Source organism: Melospiza georgiana, chromosome 13 (assembly GCF_028018845.1).
Source record: "Melospiza georgiana isolate bMelGeo1 chromosome 13, bMelGeo1.pri, whole genome shotgun sequence".
Lineage (NCBI taxonomy): Eukaryota > Metazoa > Chordata > Aves > Passeriformes > Passerellidae > Melospiza > Melospiza georgiana.
Window position 1 is genome coordinate 15361474 of NC_080442.1, and position 22594 is coordinate 15384067.

General features: G+C 41.2%; 1 protein-coding gene across 2 annotated transcripts in view; it reads left to right on the forward strand.

Annotated features, from left to right (window-relative positions):
- MCTP2 (multiple C2 and transmembrane domain containing 2) overlaps positions 1-21993 on the forward strand; it is a 101782-nt gene extending 79789 nt beyond the window's left edge. For both annotated transcript variants that reach the window (XM_058033215.1, XM_058033216.1), the window contains 6 exons: positions 442-564; positions 3393-3434; positions 13346-13455; positions 15817-15926; positions 18261-18358; positions 20573-21993. In XM_058033215.1, the coding sequence (XP_057889198.1) occupies positions 442-564; positions 3393-3434; positions 13346-13455; positions 15817-15926; positions 18261-18358; positions 20573-20641 (552 nt within the window). In that variant the 3' untranslated portion in view covers positions 20642-21993. The remainder of the gene's footprint in view (positions 1-441; positions 565-3392; positions 3435-13345; positions 13456-15816; positions 15927-18260; positions 18359-20572) is intronic.
- The last annotated feature ends 601 nt before the right edge of the window (positions 21994-22594 follow it).

Genomic DNA, 22594 nt, shown 5'->3' on the forward strand with positions numbered 1-22594 from the left:
ATTAATGGTGAGGATGCATTTGCTGATCATCCCCTGTGCAGTGAAGGTGTTGCACGAGAGGAAAATGCTCTTCCCTCGCCTGGAGAGGACCCCTGGCAGTTAGAGCTTGATGAGTGGAGCAGGTTGACCTCTCTAATCCATCTGTTGTACAGCAGCACTAAGCACAAAAGGTTTTCAGGCTGGAGGGATGCCAGGAAGGAGTGGAGAAGCTTTGGGCTGACCTCATGTTCATGGCTTCTCCTTCCCCAGGTACAGGGGAGGAGAAGCCAACAAGCAGCAGCCTAATGAGCTCACACAGAAGAGAGGGAGCAGATTTCTTTGCCAAAATAGTAATAATCCGGGTGGGGTTAGCAGAGACTCAAGGCTGAATGTGCACAGTGATAATGACTGACAGCCTTTCTTACATGTCTCTCTGTTTCCACACTTGTCTGTGTTCTCCAGGTGTTTGTGGTCACCGTCTGGACCGTGGAGCTGTACATGGTGCCCCTGGCCTTGCTGGTGCTCTTTGCATACAACTTCTCCCTCGTCACAACAGGGAAGGTCAATAATGCCCAGGATGCCCAGGCAAGTGGAGTGACATTTCTGGCAGCCCCAGTTTGCCCCGAGTGAAGCATCACACATTCTATTGGCATTAAGTTGATTGTGTAGCTAAACAACACTCTTGTTTCAAAGTTACTGAAAAGAAACCTCAACCCTCTCAATTTTCATTATTCAATTAGAGCAATAAAACATTCAGAGTAGTAGGAGAAGAAGATGAGAGTGTGTAGGAGGTGGATTTCGCTTACTAAATACCTACAAACGTTTTTAAGTAGAATTAAAAAAGGTTTGCAAAGCAGCAAGTTCCTAAAAGCCATTCCCCTCCTGCCACTGCACTCTGCAACACACTCATGATTCATGTTTCACAGAAGAGGAAAGTCAGTAGAATCCAAAAGAAAGTGTAGTTCTTTTAAGCCTTGTCCTGTGATCTGAGGTCTTAAGAAGCTTTTATTCCTCTTTCCCATCCTCAGCTCTTAAAGACCCAAAAATGTTTTGGTTTTTTCCCCCAGAAATTTAAGCTTTGGTTTTTAACTTGGGAGAAAGAAAGGTTTAAACACAGAAATAATCACCAAGTGTGACAAAGTCCTACTGTTGGGGTATGAAATGATTGTTTGATGTTGACTACTGTCTTTAACAATGGTAATTCGAGCTAGAAAGGAGAGTAAATTCATGAATATCCGTAATACTCTGTTTTTAAAAGGGAAATAAATACAGTAATGAAATGGAAGTCAGAGAATAGCTTCCTTCTAACTTTTGATTAAAAGATAATTGACTTTGGTAACCATGAAGAATACCTTTACCTAAAATGAGTCAAGTGGATTTTACACAAAGGCATAGTATCCTATAATTAAAAAATTCAATGGCATTTTTATTAGTTTTTGTGTGAAAAATTTGCTCCTGGTTTAGTTTTCATCCACTTCCAAGTGGAAAGATTCTTAGAAAACAGGAGAAGTTGCATTATCCAGACCAGAGGAGGCTTAATTTGAAAGCATGGTAAAAGAAATGCCTTTCTTCAGTTTCAGCCAAGTCCAGAATAATGCAGAAAGATACTGTGTGTCTTCAGTGACTACTTGATTTCATCAAGAAAAGCAGAGCTTCCCATGTGGGAGAATCCCAGGCAAACAGATGTTTTTGTTTTTAATACAAAAGGCACTAAAAACTAACAATAATAACCTACCCAGAAAAAAAATACACAAAGAGTGCCTCTTCCCTCATCCTGTGGTGAGTTTGTTGAATGTTCAGGTGAGGAGAGTCTCACATGAGACAGAAAAATTGAGCAGAGCATCAGATGGACTCTGCAAAAAGGCTATTTCTGGAAATACAGCTAATTGTGGTGATACTAAAGAAAGGTCCATCAGGAATTTGGCTCTTTTCCTGTCACACATTCTGTAAGCTGTGCCATGCCATGAAATTCAGGGGTGCATTTTGCATAAGCACAATCACACGTCTGCCAAAGTGCTTTGCAGGATTGGGATCATATGGAACAAGTAGTCAAAGTGCCTTTAATATTACCTGATTCCTTTTTTATGTGTGTCTATGATTCTAACCATCTGTAGGTCAAAAATAGACAATCAGGTGCTAGCCCCAGTCACATCTGTCCTGCAGATGAGAAAAGGTTTTCTTCAAAATACCAATGCTTTTTACACAGTCATTTATTTGTTTTTTGCTTCTTCAGGCCTTGGCTGGATATTCACTGCCTTTGGTTTTTGTGTGCCAGCACACACATTTTGTGTGTACAGAGGAATGCAAGCAAGAGTCTTTGCAAAAGTGAACCTCAAATTCTCTCTGATTTCTGTGCTATAAAATGTGAATAACAGTATTAACCTTGTACTCCTGATCCACTTGCCAGGAGGCTAAATTCGTGAATATTGGTAAAATGTTTTATGATTTACAGATGGGGAGCTTCTATGGAAATTTAAACCATGATCAGTGTTAATTCAGCTGCTCAGGGTATTGCAAAGAGCCAAAGAATAAATCTGGCTATCTGAACTCCCAGTACCTTTTACATCCGAGATGAAACTGCTATTCAGAAGAAAAAAAGAAATTTAAAAACTCCAAAAGAGAAACACCCAACCCCCTAAGAAACCCTAAATTCAAAACATCTTTTTATTGTGATTCTTCACATTCTTTGCATGTTTTCTGTATTTAAACTTGTAGTACACAGATTCAAATGTAGCTATTAAATAACCAAGAAAAAAAACCTGGAGGACCCTGTTAAAGGCTCAGCTTGTTAAATACCTGAATTGAAAGCCAAGTGCTCCTAATTCCAAGCCCTAGCCAAGTCTTTTGTTTTCTGTCCTACCTGTCAGCACACAAGTTAAAGGGAGGAAATAATGCTGCATAGAAATCTGACTGGGATTCTCTGTGAGATTGATTATGTTCACACTAATGTGTTTTCTAAAGTCTAATGTTGCAGTAATGGCCCTAAAGGGAGGGAGTAGTCATTGTGGCAGTGGGGATGGAACAAGTTGAGTATAGAGTCCTCAGCCTTGACATACCAGTTGGTTCATTTGCAAGACTGAGAACAAAGCTGTTTACAGATAGTAAAAGTTGGCAATGTGTTTGAAAGCCTGTTGCCTTCAGATTACTGGACACGGCCACTAATGCTTTATTTAGACTTAAAATTTGTATAGGGTATTGCATGCTTTGTTCAGAATACCACAAAAAAGAAAAGTCCTTGAATAAAAAACACTGTTTTGGAAAGGAGAAAGTGGTGGGTTTTTTAAATGACTTTCAATAGAAGTGGGAGAAAATTGTATAGTGAAACTTTGTGGGAGTATCATAAGCTTTTTGAACATTGCCTGTCACTAAAAAATAATTGTTGTGTTTTGTAACATGGACATCTGCTTCTGCAGGAGCTTATGGGCTTGTATGAAGAAGAGGATGAAGATGATAAGGTAAGCATATCTCCCATGTGTTGGCTAGAATCAGAGGAAAGGTGGGAGAACACAAACAAATAATCTCTCCATAAATCTTCAGTTATTGTCTGCTATTAAAACAGTTGTCAGCAGTTTGCTGCTTGGCAGGTTCGAAGGCAGCAAGGGTTTGGTTTGTGTAGCATCCCAGAGTTGGTGATCCCTGTGCGAGACCTGAGCAAGAACGGACTGTGAGCAGCCCCGGGCTGTGCCTGGCCTCTCAGTGGGCACATGCTCATGGATGTGCTCCTCAGTGGGCACACGCTCATGGGTGTGCTCCTGCAGGGGTGTGTGTGGTGCAGGAGGTGCAGAGATGCACACAAGGATGTGCAGTCCCCCCTCGCTGCTGGTTGACATTCCCCGCTAATGGCTTTCCCCAAACAATTTGGCATTTCCACTTCACTAGGCCAGAATTGGTGTGATTTGTGGAGGGCTGGTTAGAATTTTCTCAGCATTTCTTTCAGAGCCTGGGAAAAAAAAACAGTCTTAGTTCAGCAGCTGAAATGTGGAAAGAATTGGAATCGGCAAGGCCTGTTTTTTATTTTATTGGAACATACTTACTCATTCTTCTCACTGTGAAAAATTCATTGGATTTTTTTCCAAGTTTATCAAACCACAGTGACAAATGATAAAAGGATTAGGGGGCATGACATATGAAGAAAGATTAAGAGAACTTAATGTATACAGCTTGAAAAAACATAAGTAAGTGAAGGAGGATCTGATAATCTATAAATACTTTAAAGCTAAAAGGTGAGGAATTATTTAACGAGCAACAGCATGCAAAGGAACATTAGCTGTTAGGAAGAAAATGTTCATGAGGGGATGTGAAACTTTCAAATTGCATACTAAGTTAATAAGACTCTTCTTGAATATTCTATGTTTTAAAAATGCTACAGTGAAATTGTTGATCATTAAGGAGCAAATCAATAATGCAGCTAGCGAGTGCACCTTAACTCTTCTCAGTCACAGACCCTAGGATTGAAGCTCAGCAGACTAATTGATGGGAATAGTTATTTAAATTTAACTTGCTCCTCTGCTGTGCTTATATTTTAATGAGCAGCCAGAAATCCATCAAAGTTACAAAGTGAAGTTTAGGCAATCCAGCTGAATTACAGGTTTCTTGCAACACACAGTAGTTGTTTAAATGTTCTCATTTATAATTTACTTTTTGTATTGTAAAATTTGTCAAGTGAATGGACCAATATCTGAAACTCTTCAAAAGTTGCTAAATGAAAGTTGCATCTTTTTCAAAAGAATACTGTGTATCTGTAGAAGTCAATAATTTCTATTTAGTGGGTACCTGGTTCTAGACATTTGTGTTATTTGTGTGATGCCTAAAGGTGTAACTTATTCACTGTAACAATCCCATTTATTTTTTTTTCTATTTTAATATTCCTGTTTTTCCCTTGCAAGTGCTGAGGTGGGAAAAGAGAAGTAAGAATGTACTAAATAGGTATCAAATCCTCTGTTTCCTGTGGTGTGCAATAGATTCATTGCTGCTAAGATATTCTAGGTTACATTTGCCCTACATTTAACTCCAGTGACTTTGGTTCTCTCTGTACAAATACAACAGGGTCACTTCAATATGGATTTAATGACTTCGTCTTTGTCTCCCCCCAAACAGCTTTGCTGTCATTCCCTTTCTTGGTTTATTTTACCAAAGTGTTCAGGTTTGGTAAAACTCCTGGGAGTCAGCATTGAGCTGTTGATGGTTTGGCCTTGCCATTTTTAATGGGAGCTGCCTCTGTCTCCATTCCACACAAATTTCAGGACTCTCTGACACAGAGCTGGTAGCACTGGCTGAAGCCTCTCACGGCAGATACCCCCAGCAGGCTTTCTCACAAAGATAACACTTTACATCTCAACATTCCAGTTCTTATGGATGGAATTCTGGCACAGAGTTGCCAGAAGAGACAATTGCCAGCCCCTACATTTGTCCCATGGCCAGTGCTGTGCAGAATTGCTTTAATGTCTTTACTGTGCCTTGTGTGTACCCCCGTGCAGCAGTGATGGGCCATGCTTGCACTCCCATGACTTGCATCTTCAAGTACATTAGGTACATCTTTAATTACATTAAGTACATTCTAAGATACTTTTCCAAGTCTGAGGGTGGCCACTGCTCTCTGGGGAGTGTAAGAAAAATGTAATTTTATGACACTATCTCATGGCAATGTCAACATTTAAACAGACAAGTCTACTTTAAAAAGAAGTCTGTGTATTTTTTTTTCCTCCCTAATACAAGAGCTCCCAAAGTTGAAATCTGCTAGTTGGGTTGTGGTGTACGAGGTCACTGTTTCTGTTTCCTGTCATCCTGCTGTATCAAAATACTTGCACACAGAGCCCTTCTGGGTTCTGCTGCCTGTTAGACATAACAGACCGTGCTTCTGGGAATTGTAACACACCCTCGAAGAGATGAACTGTTTACAAATTATAAATACACAGACACTTAGTTCAAAAACCCAAGAGCAGATTAACTCCCTCCACCTAGACTATCTGTCTTAAATGACAGGGCTTAATTGCTGACTCCCCCATCGTTTCCCCCTCTGCCCTCCCCACATACCAGCATGGAGGGCTGTAAAAGATAGCAGTGCTCTGTCCCTTTGGCACCAGCTCTTCCCTGGATAAATGCCTGCTGGGATTTGTGCCATCTTGGACACAAAGTTCAGGCTGTGTCCTGTCAGCTCTGGGCTCTGTCAGCCTCAGCGAGGATTGTTTTAAAATTACATCACTGCAGCATCCTTGGTCTGCCAGTAAGAAGGTATAGACAAGCTGCATGCAACTCAGTTTAAGTTGTCTGATTCTTGACTAGTTCTATTTATTTTATTTTATTTTCTGTTTCTGATAATGACTGCAGAGTTTCAAGAACAGACAGTTACCCTGTGAATGATTGTGTCATAACACCAGACTGAAAAGAGCCTTGGAGTCTTCTCCATTGTCTGAATAAAAGTTTACATCTCCGCAACAGACAAAGATTAATTTAGTTACATTTTCAGGTCTGGTAACTGATTCAAAGAAAATCAGAGACAAAAGTAAATCAACAACAATTTCTATGTGAAGTTTTTGTTGATTTTTTTTGGTTTTTTTTTTTAAGAGTTTTTGTCCTGTGGTGAGGCAGTGTAGTCCTGCTTGACTAGTGCAATGTAACAGGGAAGAACCAAATGATACTGTGGCTTTAAGCCAAGTTATTTGGCAACTTCCAAGAAATGTTTAGTATCTCATCTATTGGAAAAAAAACAGAAGTGGAAGAAAATCACCAAAGAATAAAAATTCAATGCCTTTAATGTAGGAAATCCTCTGTCAAAAATAGGTACCGAAGATATACAAAGTTTTATGAACACAATTCAAAAAGACTCCAGCTGAACAAATTAAAGTCAAATCCATCCAGTAGCAAAGAGCTGACATTTTCCATTTGAGTTAGATTCAGCATGTGGAAACCTTCCGTATGGATCTTATTTGTACGGGTGGATTACGATGAAAATTGCATTAATTTTCTCCGCAGTAAAGGTCAGTAATTGAAACATGAACCAAGAGTCTATTGTGTAAGATGCTATATCCCCATACTTAGGAAAGGTCATTCAAGACAATATCATCTCATTGTTTTCTTCCCTGGAAGTATAAATAATTTCATTAATTTTTTTTTCTTTTTCTCTTCAATACAACAATTACAATATAATATTTCAACATCCCCCATTAAGATTGCTGAAGAGAAGTGATGGTAAGGACTTGAAAATGCCCTGTGATAGACAGGGTATGTTCAGACTGACAAGGAGCATCCATGTCCTCCAGAAAACTGTGGGCAAGAAGACCCAGTGCAGGGGTTGCTTTGGTTTTGCTTTGCTCTTTTCCTGGGAGCCTTCTTTGTAAAAGAAACTGGAAGTTAAATGGTCTCTTTTAAAATCTTATTTGCACAGGGGCATTGTCCAGGGCTGCTCTTATCTGTAGGCATCCCATAAATTGGCACAGTTCTTATATCAGTGCCATGAGCCACCCATTCATAGGTTTAGAGGTGGAGGAGAGAATGGTGGTAGAGAATTCTCCCTCTTAAAGAGAATTGCCTACCTGGATGTAGGTAAAAGCCAACACTGCAATTTCTCTAAATCTCTGGAAAAATTTAAAGTAGCACTAGGCAGGTCACTGGACAGCAGATGAGCCTCAGGGAGTTCTCCTCCCTTAAAAATTCCAACTGTTCATAATATTGTTAAATTTTATTTTGAATTGGCCAGATATATGAATAGATACCTCTTTCTCCTGTACCCCAAATTGCTGAAGATCATTACCTAGATTATAGATGATGATCCAGGAGTTTTAACTCTAATAACCATGTGATTGTTCTTAAGTCTCATGTGTTTCCAGGAGAAAGCACTTGTTTTGACAAAATTTATTTTCTTTCTCTTTCCAGTTTTTAAATCAAAGATGACTGATGACTTTTTATCTCCATTCAGGATTGATTCTTGCTTCTTAAGCATGTGTTCCTCACCTGAATTGTGTTTTATTCTATTGTGACTGCTGATACTGCTTGAAAACTTGTGGCAATACCAGTGAAGTTTTGGGTTTACAGGTCTGTGAAAACGTGAGCATGTACAGATAATGCTTCTTAAACCCCCTGCATTTCATGCCTGTGCATAGAGAAAGAAACTGAATTATGACCAAGAGTTTTTCACATAAGATTTTTCTTGGGCTTGGCTTAGGAGACTTCTGCTGGTCCCCTGTGCATGGATGAAATTCATCTAATGCAGGCAGAGAAAGTGCAGGCATGGCTGGACAAGGCATGGAGTGGTCATCTTCTGCCCTTCAGGGAGTGTTCCCCAGCCTGAGCTGTAGGATGATGTGCTATTGCCTTCCAAATGTGTCCTTTTAAGACCAGTGCTGCTCCCCTTCATACCAGCCTGAAGTGATTCTATTGGCTCTGGTGGAATTATTCCAGATTTCACACCTTTTTTAACTGAGAGCATAAATTGACCTGTACGTGTCGCATTTCCTCTATTTGGCGATTATTTCGAGTACGCTCGGATCCGCTAAATTTCCGCAGGCAGGCAGGCAGGCGCGGTGTTAATAAACACAAATCTCCTGTGATGCACAGTTGCAGGGCCGCACGAGGCGGCTGCTCAGAGCTTGGCACGTCGCCTCGGCGTGCCCGTGCTCCCCTCATGCAGTGACTCAGCAAGGCACATCGCCGGGCTCCGCTCTGCGGCCCTGGGCTCCCACCGAAGGCAGGAGCCCGCTCAAGGTTGCTGTGGTGACTGTTTGCACAGCTCTGCCTGGAATTCATCTCCGCTACCAAGAGACTGTCTGTCGCTGCATGGCTGCCACCTCCCACAAGAGCTTCGTTCTGCTGCTAGACTGGAGCGGTAGTGAAGTGTTCCCTGCTGGCAGCAGAGGCCGGTGGTCTGCTGTTTATGCCCAATAAAATCCTTTTGGTTTCAGAAGTTCTTCGTGGACGAGTGTTTTGGCCCTGAGATGTTTTTTTGGCACAGCTTTTGCTGGACACCGGTAAGGTCTGAGGTTTGTAGTCCAGCGGAGAGCAAGTTGCAAATTCAATCCAACTTTGCCCAGCTCTGCTTTTCCCTAAATAACTGCAGCATGTTTTGTTGGGTTTTTTGTTTTTTTTTTTAAGCAGAATAATAGTGGAGCAAAAAGGAATGCATGCCTGAGCTATTTTCCTTTCTTTTCCCTTTCCATCAATCTTGTTTGTTGCTAATACACTGAAGAATTAATAACTGGTACATTAGATAAATCCTGGTAAAACATCACCCTAATGTGCTTGTAGCAGCAGTAGCATAATGAGACAGCTACTGTAAGAAAGCTAATCCTGAAAGTTAGGCCAGCCCAGGGCTTGGCAGACTAATTCTTCCAATCCCTGAAGAGATCCAGGATTTTCATTCCTGAATGAGCTGCCTGTATCCTGTTTTCTTCCTCCTTTTCATTACTCCATATTTATGTTTTCTCCTCCCCTTTTCCTCATCTTTGCCCCCAAGTGTTCCTCAGCTTTATATATTGAGTTCCCCTTGGCATGCCAGAAATCTGCTGATGAATACCACTTGTTTGAAAGTTGCATGCAAGATTTTTCTCTGCAAGTGTTTTCTATGAAATCCAAGTGAGCAAGTATTATGTAGAACTTACCCATGGCTTCAAGCCTAACTTTTCCTTGTGTGCATATGATACTTGCAGTATACATCAGAAATACACTTAGAGAACAACAGCAAAATTTGTCTGTGCAATTGGAGCATTGCTTGCTGCTTTGGATATATCCAGAGGAAAAATATTTGAAGGATAGATTTAAAAAATAGGAAACAGCTTTCTGTAAAGATGAAAGCTATTAATCATTGAAACAAATGATCAAAAGAAGTTAGGGGATCTCCACCATCCAAGCTTTGAATTCAGTAATGGATGCTTGGCTAGAGAAGAAGCACTAATGGGTGGCATTTGGCCTTTGTTCCAGAGCGGATGATTGAAGAATTTTGCCTTCAGTGTCTTCCCCCATAACTCTTAGGATTTTTCCCTCGCAAGAGCAGCTCTGACTGCTGCAGCTTGCCTGTTGTGAATTGCTGTGTGAGTGTTGGGGACATCCTGTCCTGCTCTGCCCCATATTCCCACTCCTTTAAAGTCTTCAGCGTTGGGAGCCCCTCCATGCTGTGGCTGTGTGAAGGTTTCTTTTGCAACTGACCCTAAATGTCTCAGAGCAGCATGAGCTCCGTCTGGGGAAGGGAGATCTCAGAGCTGTGGTAGCTCTTTGAGTGTGTTTATATGTCCTGTTTAACTCTTGCATATTTGAGAAATAGAAAACTCTAGGAGCATCTTCTTGTACAGCAGAAATTTGGTCTCTTCATTTCTGATTTCAAGTTGGTGTATGTTAGCTGCAAACAAAAGACTTAATTTCTGAAATTGCTGGGTCTTGGTTGGTGTTGTTTTTTTTTTCCCCTCCCCTGACACGCTTAATCTTTTGTAAACCCCCTTTTGTGGTTTTGTTCAGGCAATTAACGTAGAAATGAAGGATTCTTAAATCAGGAAATGCAAGGAAGAGTTGAAGTAACACACTGATTACATAATTAATTCTCAGCTGTAAATTCATTTTGATGGAGTTAAGTCTTTCCCAGAGGCTGGAGACCAGTTTTGGTCCACCCACAGTGCTGTAATCAACTAAGAAATAAAGGACACAAAGGCCTTGAATTAATGGAAGTTATCACAACTGGTTTTAGGGAAATAATGCCAGAAACAGGCAGGATACTTTGTTTTCAATTCATGCAAAAGCTTCTGAGCTGCGATCTTAAGCTACGGGTATCCAAATTCAGTTTCCAAGCAGTGTAGTAACATGGAGTCCAAAAGAAATCAGGAAGGAATGACACCTGGAGAGAATGGAGAAGAATTGTCTGGGTGATGGGACATTGCACGGATGAAGAAGTGTGTGAAGTGGAAGATGCATTTTGGATTCTTTCTTTACATTTTCCATGAACATGGCAATGTTCAGATATAGCTCTCTCTATGACAGTTGCCCATATACTGATAAATAGGGTCCAGTGACTGTCATCCTGATGGACTCTTACTGCTTCTGACAGTGTTTTCTGAGGTGCTGGCTTCACAAAGCATAAACAACGCTCCAAAGCCTAAATAATTTGGAAAATCCCATTTGTTGTACTTCATTTGTCTGCTCCTCTGTTGCTTAACCAGTGACCTAATAATCCTGTCCATGTGTTTAGACTGCAGGTTTCCAGAACCAAAGAAAAATAACAAAGAAATGACGTTGACAAATTCCCAGGATTTTCAAACAATTATGCCCATCATGCATACACACAGTTGCAGCCTGTTTTCTCTTGAATAACTAATTTTATTTACAAGGTTTTCTAATCCCAGTTTGTCTCTGCCTTTACATTTATTTGCCATATTTTTGCATCAGAAATTGAAAGTACTCTTGTCCAGGGGTGATTTTAGCATGCAGCCAGGTGAGCATGGGCATGCAGTTGTCATAACTTAGGGACTGGCAGTTTCTGGTTTATTTATTTTTATTTTCTGGCTCTGCTTGGTGGCTGCAGAAGGAGTTGTGTTGTGCTGTGTTGGTTAAACTGTGTTATCACCACATCTCTGAGCTCCATCGAGGATGTGTAAATGAAGTCAGCATGATGCAGGCAGAGCTGGCAGATGATCTGCCTTGCAGCTCCGGGCAGCAAGAGTAGGCTTGCCCTGCAATATCACTTCATTTAAGTGGTTTCTTTACCCCTCTGCCTGAATCTGGACAGCATGAAATTCCCACTGTCTGGTTTTCCATGAGCTGCTCCTCAGCTTCTGCTTGCAAATTTGGTGGGAAAAAAGCCAGCTATGGCCAAAGGACTGTTGTACCATTCCAGTGAGGAAATAGTTAAATATAATTTCAATGTGTCATTTACATTTGAGCCTAACGAGATTATAACTGGAGCTGTGTGAAAATGACTTTTTGGTGCTATTTTCACATAAACTGACTATTTATTTATTTATTTTGTTCTGGGGTTATTTCACACCCCAAGGGTTTCATTTTTTGTTGGTTGTTTTATTAATGTAAAAATACTCATTTTCACACCCAAATGTGTGATTATTTAAAATGCTGCTTCTATTCATTGTGCACTGACTTGCAACCTAAAGGCAAATATTCAAATGTCTGGAGCTTGATAACTCCATGGTGGTTTTGGCTGGCTTTTTAAACTCAGAAATTGCTGGGAAGAGAAATGGGCAGCAAGTAATTTAAAGAGGGATAAGGGCTGCAGTCCCATGGCTGCCTCTCAGCATCCAGGGATGGGTCACAGGTTATTCCAGCACCCTCTGCAGAGTGCTGCCCTGCCTCAGCCCCATACAGACCCTCTGCTAGCTTGGTGATGCCAAAATGATGGAGCAAGAGCCCTCTCCTCTGTGGCCCTGTGTGATTTTAAACAGCCTCTGACCCTGTCCTGCATGGAGGAGGAATGTGGATGACATTCCTCTTTACCATCATCTCCCTTCTCTGGGAACAGATTGGTTAAAAAACAGCTTAAAATGATTTGTTCGTTCGTTTTTTGTTGTTTCTTTTTTTTTTTTTTTATTTCTAAATTGGACTGATTTTTAAGTGTCTAAATGTGATGTAAAATCGGTGTCCAGGGCTCTGCATTTTGTAATAAGTGAATGTTTTGCTGATTTCTTGCAAGAATATCTGCAACGACACCAATTTGCATGCCTGTATGTGTGTTAGATTGCTGGCAAAGAAATGCTGAATGCTGATAATTGTATACTGGTTTTCAAGCCTGATTTAAGTAATTTTGATTTTTAATTCATTCTGTGCTTCCTTTTTATTTCTGCACATGTGTAGTAATGTCCTGTAATGTTGTTGCCTAAAATAAGCAGTAAGAAATGAAGTTGAGATGGCCGCTGCAAAGGGAAAATGACATTTTTTCCTTTGATCTTTTTTTTTTTCCCCAGTAAAAGAATAAGTCTCTGTATACAGAATGCTCAAAAAATATTGCATTCACTATCTTGCTGCTAATTTATATACACAAACCAGCGTGGCTGTGAGGGGCCTACAAAGCTCAGAAAAGTGATATTTAGAAGTTCTGCACAAGAATATTTTTGTTCTTGAGGAGCACTGAGCAGCCAGCACCTCTTGTGCTTTTGCATCCAATTGTGTGAAATCCTGATGGAGATCCTGCAGCCAGGTTGTGTTAGAAGATGAAGAAACCTCTGCCCATGTGTTGAGGAAAAGGAAGAAAATACAGGGATCTATACAAATAATGTTGGTTCTGTGTGATAAACCCAGGGTGTTTGTTCTGTCCTTCCTTCAGTGAAATACTTGAGGTCATGGATGGATCAGCAGTGCTGGAAATCTTATTTTCACCATGTGTCTGTGAACAACCTAGCAAATTATTAAGAGTTTTGTTTTTCTGGTTTCTTTTGATTAGGAATCTGAGAAAAAGGGGCTGATTGAGAGAATCCACATGGTCCAAGAGATCATCATAGCTGTCCAAAGCATCCTGGAAGAAATAGCATCGTTCGGAGAGAGGATTAAAAAGTAAGTAATAACCTTTTCTTGCTTGACCATGACTTGCAATGAAGCAGAACCAGGAGGGTCAAGGTGGAGTAATTGTCTTGCTCCAAAAATGGCTGAAAGGTGCAGCAGGCTAAGCCGGCCAGTCCCACCACTGCTTCTTCTCTTGCAGTCTGTTATTCCAAAAAACCTTTGCAGAGCACAGAGGAGAGGAGAAGCAGTGTCCCTTACTGATGCAGCTTTCATGTTTGCCTGAATTTTGCTTGTTTGTGATGGGGTGGGGAGTCATGGATGCCACAGATGCTGCTTGAAGATGTGGGCACAGAAGCATCAGGTGTTTCTGCTCAGTCCCATTGCAGAAAGTGGGTGCTGGTGGTCAGTGTTGCCTTTCCCACGCCCTCCCCATCCTGACCTGGCTGTTGGGGTCACCAGTCACTTGTGTCCCTGGCCAGCACATTGATCTTCGTCTGCCTTTGCCATTTTGAGCTGTCTGCTTCCTGCTGCTGCCACGAGGAAGCCCAAAGGGGATTTTCAGGGTCTCATGGCAAGGGGGGGACACACAGAGAATATTTCTGACCTTACAAAGGAGGTGAAGAGCCTAAAAAAAAAAATATAAAAAAAATCCCATGGACAAACACACACAAACCTTTTATAACTCAGTCTTTATTGGAGCTTAATTGATCCATATTGATGTCTGTTTTGAACACAAAGTGATGGTTTGTGACCGAGCCTCACTTTAATGAGGAGCTGGGTTCAAGCTAAAAATACAACAACCACATGTGCTGTGGTGCCACGCTGGACACCCCAGCTGGGGTGGAAGTGGCCCAAAGATGTATTCCAGTCTATGAACAGGGCACTGTTCTGCCCAGCTGCATGGCAGGAAGACTCCAAGCACTTAAACACTATTAATTCTTGCATTCATTTTGCTAACAATGGTCTTAAAGAACACGTTGGGTATTAATGTGGACGCCCAATGTGATTTCAGAAGGATTCTGTTGTAGCTCGGCAGTGATGTGCCATTAAAAAATTGCTATCAAAGTTTTTTTTGTAAGTGACAGACTGAATTGTGCTACAGTTTCCGTCTGTCACTCCAGTTACACAATCACAGGGAGTTTTCATAGTTTAACTCAATTGAGCTGTTTTGCTATTTTTTTTTTTTTTGCTTTAACTTAAGCTACATTGATTGATAATGATGGGTCCTCTCCCACCTATTTTTACTTAATATTTAATACATCTATTGAAGCTTAAATGCAATTCTTGAAGCGTCCTATTAATTTTATCTGTCAAGGGAAGTTTGTCTTATTTTATAGCCTGATAAGTGGTCCAGATTCATTCTCTCTTCTTCCTACTCCGCATCATTGTGATATGATGAAGTTAGCAGGCAGATTGTGTGAAACAGAGATGCCCAGATCCATAAATCCTCCTGTGGACTAGCAGGCATCCTTGTAGTCCAGGTATCTCAATATTTGGTGCAGGGCATAGGGTTATGTCTTACAACAGCACAGGGGGGGAGCAAAGTAATTCCAAAGATGTGTTAGCAGTGGCTTCTCACCTTCAGTCCATCATTGACTTGCAGATGAGAGGTCTGAGTGAAATAAAATCCTGTTTTTCACTACAATGTGGCCAAAGCCTGAAATGCTGTAGTAACTGAGCCTTTCAGGAGTGCTCCTCTTGGGAAAGATCCGATGTGGATTGCTGGAATGCAGAAGCTTGGGCTGCTGCTGGTTTATTGCAGCTTATCCAAGCCAGCATCCTATACTCAGTGTAGTAAAGAATTGCTGGAAATGTAAAGATATAGGACAAAATGTATATAAATGTAGATAGATTTATATAGAATATTATGGCCCTAATGTTACGCAGAGAAATTACTCAAACTGCTCTTTCACAGTTTGGCATCATAATCAATCCAGTGCAAGTTATTTGGCTCTGGGTTGGCTCTGGCTACCTGCCACACCTGGGTCGTGCAGGGGACACACACCTTGTGTCACCCACCGTGACCCAGTGGAGCTGGCTCACCCTGTCTCCAGATCAGATTATCTGCTCATGCATAGTGGAGAGCTGAGTGGCCAGCAGGGATGTGTAACAAGTGCCACACATAGAAGAAGAAACAAAAACAACTCACATGCCTAACAACTTCACTGAGCTCCCCAGAGCTCCTCTTCTCTTTCCTTATCATGGTATCTGCCTCTCAGATATCTCCCTTAATCCATTCTAGCATCCTGATGTAGGAATCTACTTATCCACCTTCCAAAGGGCCTGCAATTTACAGCATGTCTGACTGCATTGAGCGCTGCAAAGGGGTCATTAAATTATTATTGGGTAGCAGAGCACAGACAGTGTCCAAGAACAGAAATGTTGAGAGGGATTGTGTTTTTTTCGTTACAGCACATTCAACTGGACGGTGCCTTTCCTTTCTGTCCTGGCCTGCTTGGTCCTGGCAGCAGCAACAGTTATTTTGTATTTTATACCACTGAGGTACATTGTTTTAATCTGGGGTAAGTACTCCACTGTGTCTCATTTGTATGAGATAAATACAATATATGTCTACAGAGTGAAATCAAACAAGCTTTAAACGACCTGTTACACAGACAAACAAGTGCTGTTGCTTAGAGGTGAATAAAGATGTTATGAACTTCTTAAAATTACCATTTCTCCCCCCTGGGTTATCCGATAATTTGCTTTTCTTAGGGTTCTGTATAAGTTTCCAACAGCACCACAAGAAGAGCATTAGCCTAGATAAGCTACTTTCAGTGTTATTATTCTTCTGCAGGAAAGTAATTAGCTTCCTGGTGCTGGAGCCCTCCAGCTGGGAAATGGTAGGAAGTGGACAAGATGTGTTTGCAGAGCTGAACCATGTGGATTTGGACCCTGGGAGCCTTTTGGGTCTGAGTATCCTGGCAGTCAGGACAGGCTGTGCCCAGTGGGACACACTGAGCATCTCCTTTTGTCATGGATTTGATAGTATTTGTATGAAGATACATAATGAACTAAAAGAGGAGCTTTTAAAAAGTAAAACTTTCCTGGTGGCATTATGAAGAAATGTGAGGTCATCTTTCACAGAAGGAGATGGCATTCAAGGGCATAGGAGTTAGGGGAATGGCTTTAAACAGCAAGAGGGCACGTTTAGATTAGATATCAGGAAGAAATTCTTTCTTGTGAGGGTGGTGAGGCTCACAGAGAAGCTGTGGCAGCCCCATCCCTGAAGTGTCCAAGGCTTGGTTGGACAGGGCTTGGAACAACATGGTCTAGTGGAAGGTGTCCTGCCTGTGTCAGGGGGCTGGATTGAGATGGTTTGTAAGACTCCCTCCAAACCACTCCATGATTCCAGGTGCTGAAGGCTTTCTTCCTCTCCAAATCATCTCCTGTCTTATTTAGGGTGCTAACTTTTATCTCGCCTTGAGGTAGAAAGGTGTGGAGAGCACAGTGCAGGTAAATCCTCCCTGACCTGCAGAAGCTCAGCCCTGATGTGGCTCGGAGTTGTAGGGATCCCCTGTGACCCCTGGGCTGAGCCATCAGCTGCTGGCTTGGATGTGGAAAAGGGAGGGAATGAGAAGGTGGCATTAAAAAAAAAAAAAAAAGCCATTCTTGGGCAACAGCAACAAAGAAATAAAAGGATTAAATCAAACAAAAGAAAGAGCAAAAAGAAATGGGAGAAATTGCTGGGAGTAAAAAGTTCAGTAACAAAATATTGTTGTTCCTGTGTGGAAGACATGGTGAGTACATGAAAACTATACATCCATTCAACATCATCTAGAGTGACAGGGCCTTCAAATATGATACATGTTAAACAACTACCCTGTGGCAAGGCCTCAAAAGACCTTATGGTATTTTCTGTTTTTTAAAAATCAGGTACACAGAAAATTGTGTTGTCATTTTGCTACAAGTATATGGCTTAAAAGCTGAATCTCAGATGTGAAGCAGGTACATTTCAGGGAGAGGAGAAGGCTGGAGCAGCCATCATATTTGAAATCACTTTCAGGGAAACCACTATGAGGTTTTGGACAGGGGCATGATGGAATTGAATGCTGTATTATGATCCTCAGAGGCAACCAACATTTGAATTTTTTTGCTATTCTTTAAAATGGGTTAGCTGATTTTCTTCACCTAGAAGACCTTAAGGGAGGCAAGAGAAGACCTTATGAACTTCACATTAATATGATCATTACTCTCCCATGGATCTTCTGTCCAGATTAGGGAGGGACCACCTCTGCCAACTGCAGCTTTACTAGGTCCATGGAGATGGACTGCTATTGCTGCAGTTCATAAGCCTAATTATTTACACAAAGATCAAACTAAAGTGAGCCTTATCATAAGGTTTTTAATTGTCCCATAACATATGGGCAGTTTGGTCATTGTGGCTCTGCAAAAAGGAGATAAGCCATCAGGGATGGGGAAGGGAAGCTTTCATTTTCTGAAGAGATGGAAGGAAAATTTTTCCCAATTATTTTCAGAGCCTTCCATTTGACCATGTAGGGTAGCAGATTTAACAGCACACTTGGTTTTCAGTGTGTGTATTCTCCCTATAGTATCCCTCAGGATGAATTCTTGCTGCAAGCACTTTTCACCATGTTGTTGGCAGCACAACAAAGTAGAGAAATACCTTTACCAATGATGTCCTCCACTTCCTCCAGGAAGCACTTGTGAGTGATTCCACGTGACAGGGACCATGTGTGTGGCTTTAAGTCTGAGGCACTGTTTTCACACTAATTTTTACTTGTGAATTCCCTTTCCCTCTCTCACCTTGCCTGAACAAATTTAGAGGGAGGGAGTAGAAAAGGCTCGTATTATTTTGTTTGCCTTTATTTTTTTAATTTTTTTTTTTATCCTAGGCATAAATAAATTTACTAAGAAGCTTAGAAATCCCTATGCCATCGACAATAATGAGCTACTAGATTTCCTCTCCAGGGTACCATCTGATGTTCAAAAGGTAAGTAATGAATGGCCACAGCCAACAGAGGCAGGGAGTGACACTGAGAGCGGCTGGGTGCTCCCTTTGGGAATACAATGCCAAAGACTTTTGAATAAGGGAGATAAGGAATCTGGGGAAAATCCACAAAAGGAGGGGGAGAGAGACTGTTGGGAGAGAGGGGAGCCAAAATCCTTTGTCAGAAGGATAAAATGATTGAGGAAAAATTATCCTGAAAAGACCTACTTAAAAATGATCTGGAAAATCACTCAGTGCGGTTACTGAGCTATGGTTTTCGTCACCTTTCTGCTCCGGTATTTGTGCAGAGGGAGGAGAAAAATAGTCTCTTTGATAGAGATAACCATCCAAAAGGATTTGCTGAATTCTCCTCTTTCTCATGATAGGGGGAGGAATGGGGGAATTATTTCTGTGACATTGTGCTTGAACTCCAGGCCTCCTTTGGACAATGCCCTGCTCATCTTTTTCTTTAAAGGAAACCCTGACATGTGTTTAAAATACTCTACAGTTGATCAGATCAATCTTCTACCATTATGGAATTATAAGTTTTAATCTAACCAGAATCTATCCTCCCTCAGTTTCAGTCAAGTCTTGTCCCTTCTCCCATTTCTTTGAAACAACAGCATTGTCTTCAGCAATCTCGCCTATCTTCCTGGAAATTATTTGAACAATAAATCCTTTCGAATGTCAAGATCTGTTTGTTTCTCTTGGAGGAGGGAACATAGTCTTGCTGGGTAATGAAGCCACACAATATAAAGGATTCTTTCTTTTGTTTTCACTGACTGGAATCTGTGTCCCCAGGCCCTGATCCTGACGCCCAGGATCCCTCTGACATTGTGCCTTTCTCTGTGGCACTTTCCCTGTGAGGTGCTGCTCACTGGGAATAAGGGTATCACAATCTTGCCCATAATGACTTTATGCTGTTGGAGACAGAAACTGAATTGCTCATGTGCAGTGTTGGGTTTTCCAACCCAAGCAGGGTTGGAAAAAGCTTCTTTATCTCAAGAGGCCGCCACACTGGTTGGTGGCAGCACTAATAACTGGAAAGAAATCTCACCATTTGGTGAGATTGGACTGGTGGGAGGGAAGAACACTAAACAGGGGCAATCCTAGAGCCATTAAGCTTCAGTGTATTTTTATTTGTTGTCATTGCTCTTGTAGAGGCCACTGGATTTGCAGTGATGGTTTGCATATGCCCTTTAAATGTTTATGTTTAAAGATAAGCTGCTTTTCTATTTATGCTTTATTTAACATTTACACTAACAACATTTCCTTGAATGGTTTCTATCATATTGGGATCCTTTGAGCTCTCCAAGGGAAATGATCACCATTTTCTATGGGAGGAATGATAAAAGTTCCTTGCATGGGACAAACCTTGGAGTTTTCCACCAGTGCTGAAAATAGTGCCAGCCACACACTTTAGGGACAAGTCATCCATGGAAGCTCCAAAGCCCCTCTGCCTGCTTTGTTTTACATGTTATCAATGCATCAGCATTTCACTGAGGTGCTGTAGGAAGTTAGAAATTACTCCTGTCTGTACTGTACCCCTTTACAACCACATGTCTTGGACAAAAGACAGAGGAGGAGTGAAAAAGATGGCATTTTCAGCCAAATTTTCCGCATGATTTCAGTGGGAATACTTTTGTCTCACACAACAGACAATTTGAAGATTACACCATCCTTGACATTTTACCACACATGTTTTAATCATTATATTGTATATGAATTTGTTTTGAAAGGTGGAGGTAGCTTTGTCCAGGTTCTATTTGGGAGAATACTTTCCTTTTTTGAAATTATTAAGTATTTCAGCATCCCAGGGTCTGTGTATGGTTTTGACAACTGTCATCTTACTGTCTATTGGGATCCACTTGAACTGAGACTCCTGAGAGAAGTTTATTAAACTAATAGGTTAATGCCAGAAAGATAAGAAAAACAACTCCCAAACCAAAACAAACCCAAAAAGATTTCTGAAATCAGGTAGAACCCCATGTATCTCATTAGAAAAATCTGCTTTTAATATTTTCGTTTCAAGAAATGATGCATGACTTCTCAAATCCTTCCTGCAATTAATCCCCCATGTTCCTGTGTTTAGAAAATGATTCATTACTTTTGAACCTTCCTTAGTTTCCCTGGGTTTGTCCTGGGGGAGCCATTAACACACGCTGCAGCGAGCTAGAGTTACCTAAGCGCGAACGTCATGCCTGTTTGTTTTCACAGGTGCAGCAGGCTGAATTGAAACCATCCAGCAGCTCCAGCCCCATCAGGAAGAAGCGGAGCGCGCTCTAGGATGCAGCGGGGTTTGGGAATGCAGCGCCTCCCTCCCTGCACACACGTGCACACACTGCACACCCCTCCCCTCCCTCCTGCTGCAGAACAACACTAGAGACACTGCCACGGACTTTCCCTTTCTTGGAAGATGTGGTTTTTTGATAAACGCCTATCTTGGGTTTCTTTTCTGGGTTGGCGTTTTGGCACGGAATCCCAAAAAAAAGAGCAAGGTGAAACGTGAATTATTTCTTGGGATGGGGAGGAGAATGGAAGAGGATGGTGCAACTGCACCTTTTATATTTCTTTTTTTTATTTCCCCCTTTGATTGCAGAGACAAGGCTGGATGTGGCAGCACTCCCTGTGTTATGTAGGAAGAGATAATTCTGCTTAGTGTAGCAGATCAGCTGAGCTGATGTGAGGAGATGCTCTGAACCAGTTTTTAACATATCCAACAGATTTACATTAAGATATGAAAGCTATTCTTTTCTGAGTTAAATCACTGTGCCTAGAAAGGTTTAAGCTCTGAATTAACGAGTCTTTGATACCCATCTTCTGTTCAAGCAGCGTACATTTTAAAAAGTTTTTTATCATAATTAGCAGAAAGAGCTAGGAGCTCCAACAGTATCTCAATATTTCATCCAGCACTTGTGGGTTTTCCTTTTTCCTTTTTTTTAAATTCCGTTTTTTTTTTAAAGCCCAGCCTGTGGTTAACTCTTTGTACACTGGAATCATCGGAGATCCATTGCTGGCAATGGATGCATGAAAACCTTATGCCGTGAAAGGATTAAGAGAAAAGGCTAACTCAGTGACCTGAAAAGACTCTGTTGGCTTGCCTTTTATAATTCCATCTCATCAGATATTTTCAGCATAGCTGTTGTTTTCCTGTCGAAATCCAGAGGGGTCAACACTACAGATCCAAGAGGAACAGAAAAACCAACACTTCATAGCCTTAAAGAAACAAGTGCTTGTGCAGAAAGAGAGCACATGCCCAAAGAAGTGGTTGTGCAATAGGGTGCAGGCTTTGGTCCACCACTGATGTCTTCTTGCAGTCTTTCCTGGTGGTTCACAAGGAGAGGACCCAAAAGTGAAGTCAAGTGGAAACAGCAATGGAAAGATAGAAGAAAGGACCCCATTTTGTGTTCTGTGGAGAATGTGATTTTTTGCTTGCTTACCAATCTTTTAGCAATTGTGCATTTGCTTTATGTATTTCAGAAAATGAGCATTAGTCAGGTTGTTTGACTGGGGAAATTAAAACACAGAATCATGTGTAAAACCTGCTTAATTTTGCTGATACTGCAGCCCTCGGTCCTTTAGGTGCTGTGGGACATTTTGGGAGTGATTTGTCACCACAAGTCATTGGCAGCACGAGAGCTGGATTTGTTGCTTATGATTCCCAGGCAGGGATTACCACCAGCATTCCCTGGGGTAGTTTACAGTACAAAGAAATGCAGAAACCTGAGAGATAGGATTCTTTTTTACAAAAAAAAAAAAAAAAAAAAAAAGGGTTTTGAAAGTCATCTAATAAAAGGTAGAATGGTTAAAACCTTAGGATTTGTGATCCAGATGGAGTTGTGTGTGGTTCCATATCACAATCTTGTGGGCTTGTTCCAGGAAATTTGAAGGAGGAAAAGTAACAGCAGACTATCTTCCACTGGGTTATTAGGCAGATTCAGTAGTTTTTCATAAGTTTATTTTTCGAAGTCCCACTGTGCCTTTGAATAAGGACAGGCACATTTTCATATACTTGATTGGCTAAAGAATGTATTTTGCTTATGCAAAGCTGTGTGTAGCTGCAAATGGAAGGATTGAGGAAAGATTATCCCGGTTTAAAAAGCCACAAAAATGCCTCTTTGTTTGCACGTGTGCTTGTGTACCCATGCATATACAGAGTTGTGTATAAAGAGTACATGTATAATGTATTTATAGGCGAGTGTGTGGGGGAAAATGGGTGAATATACAGATTTAAAAACC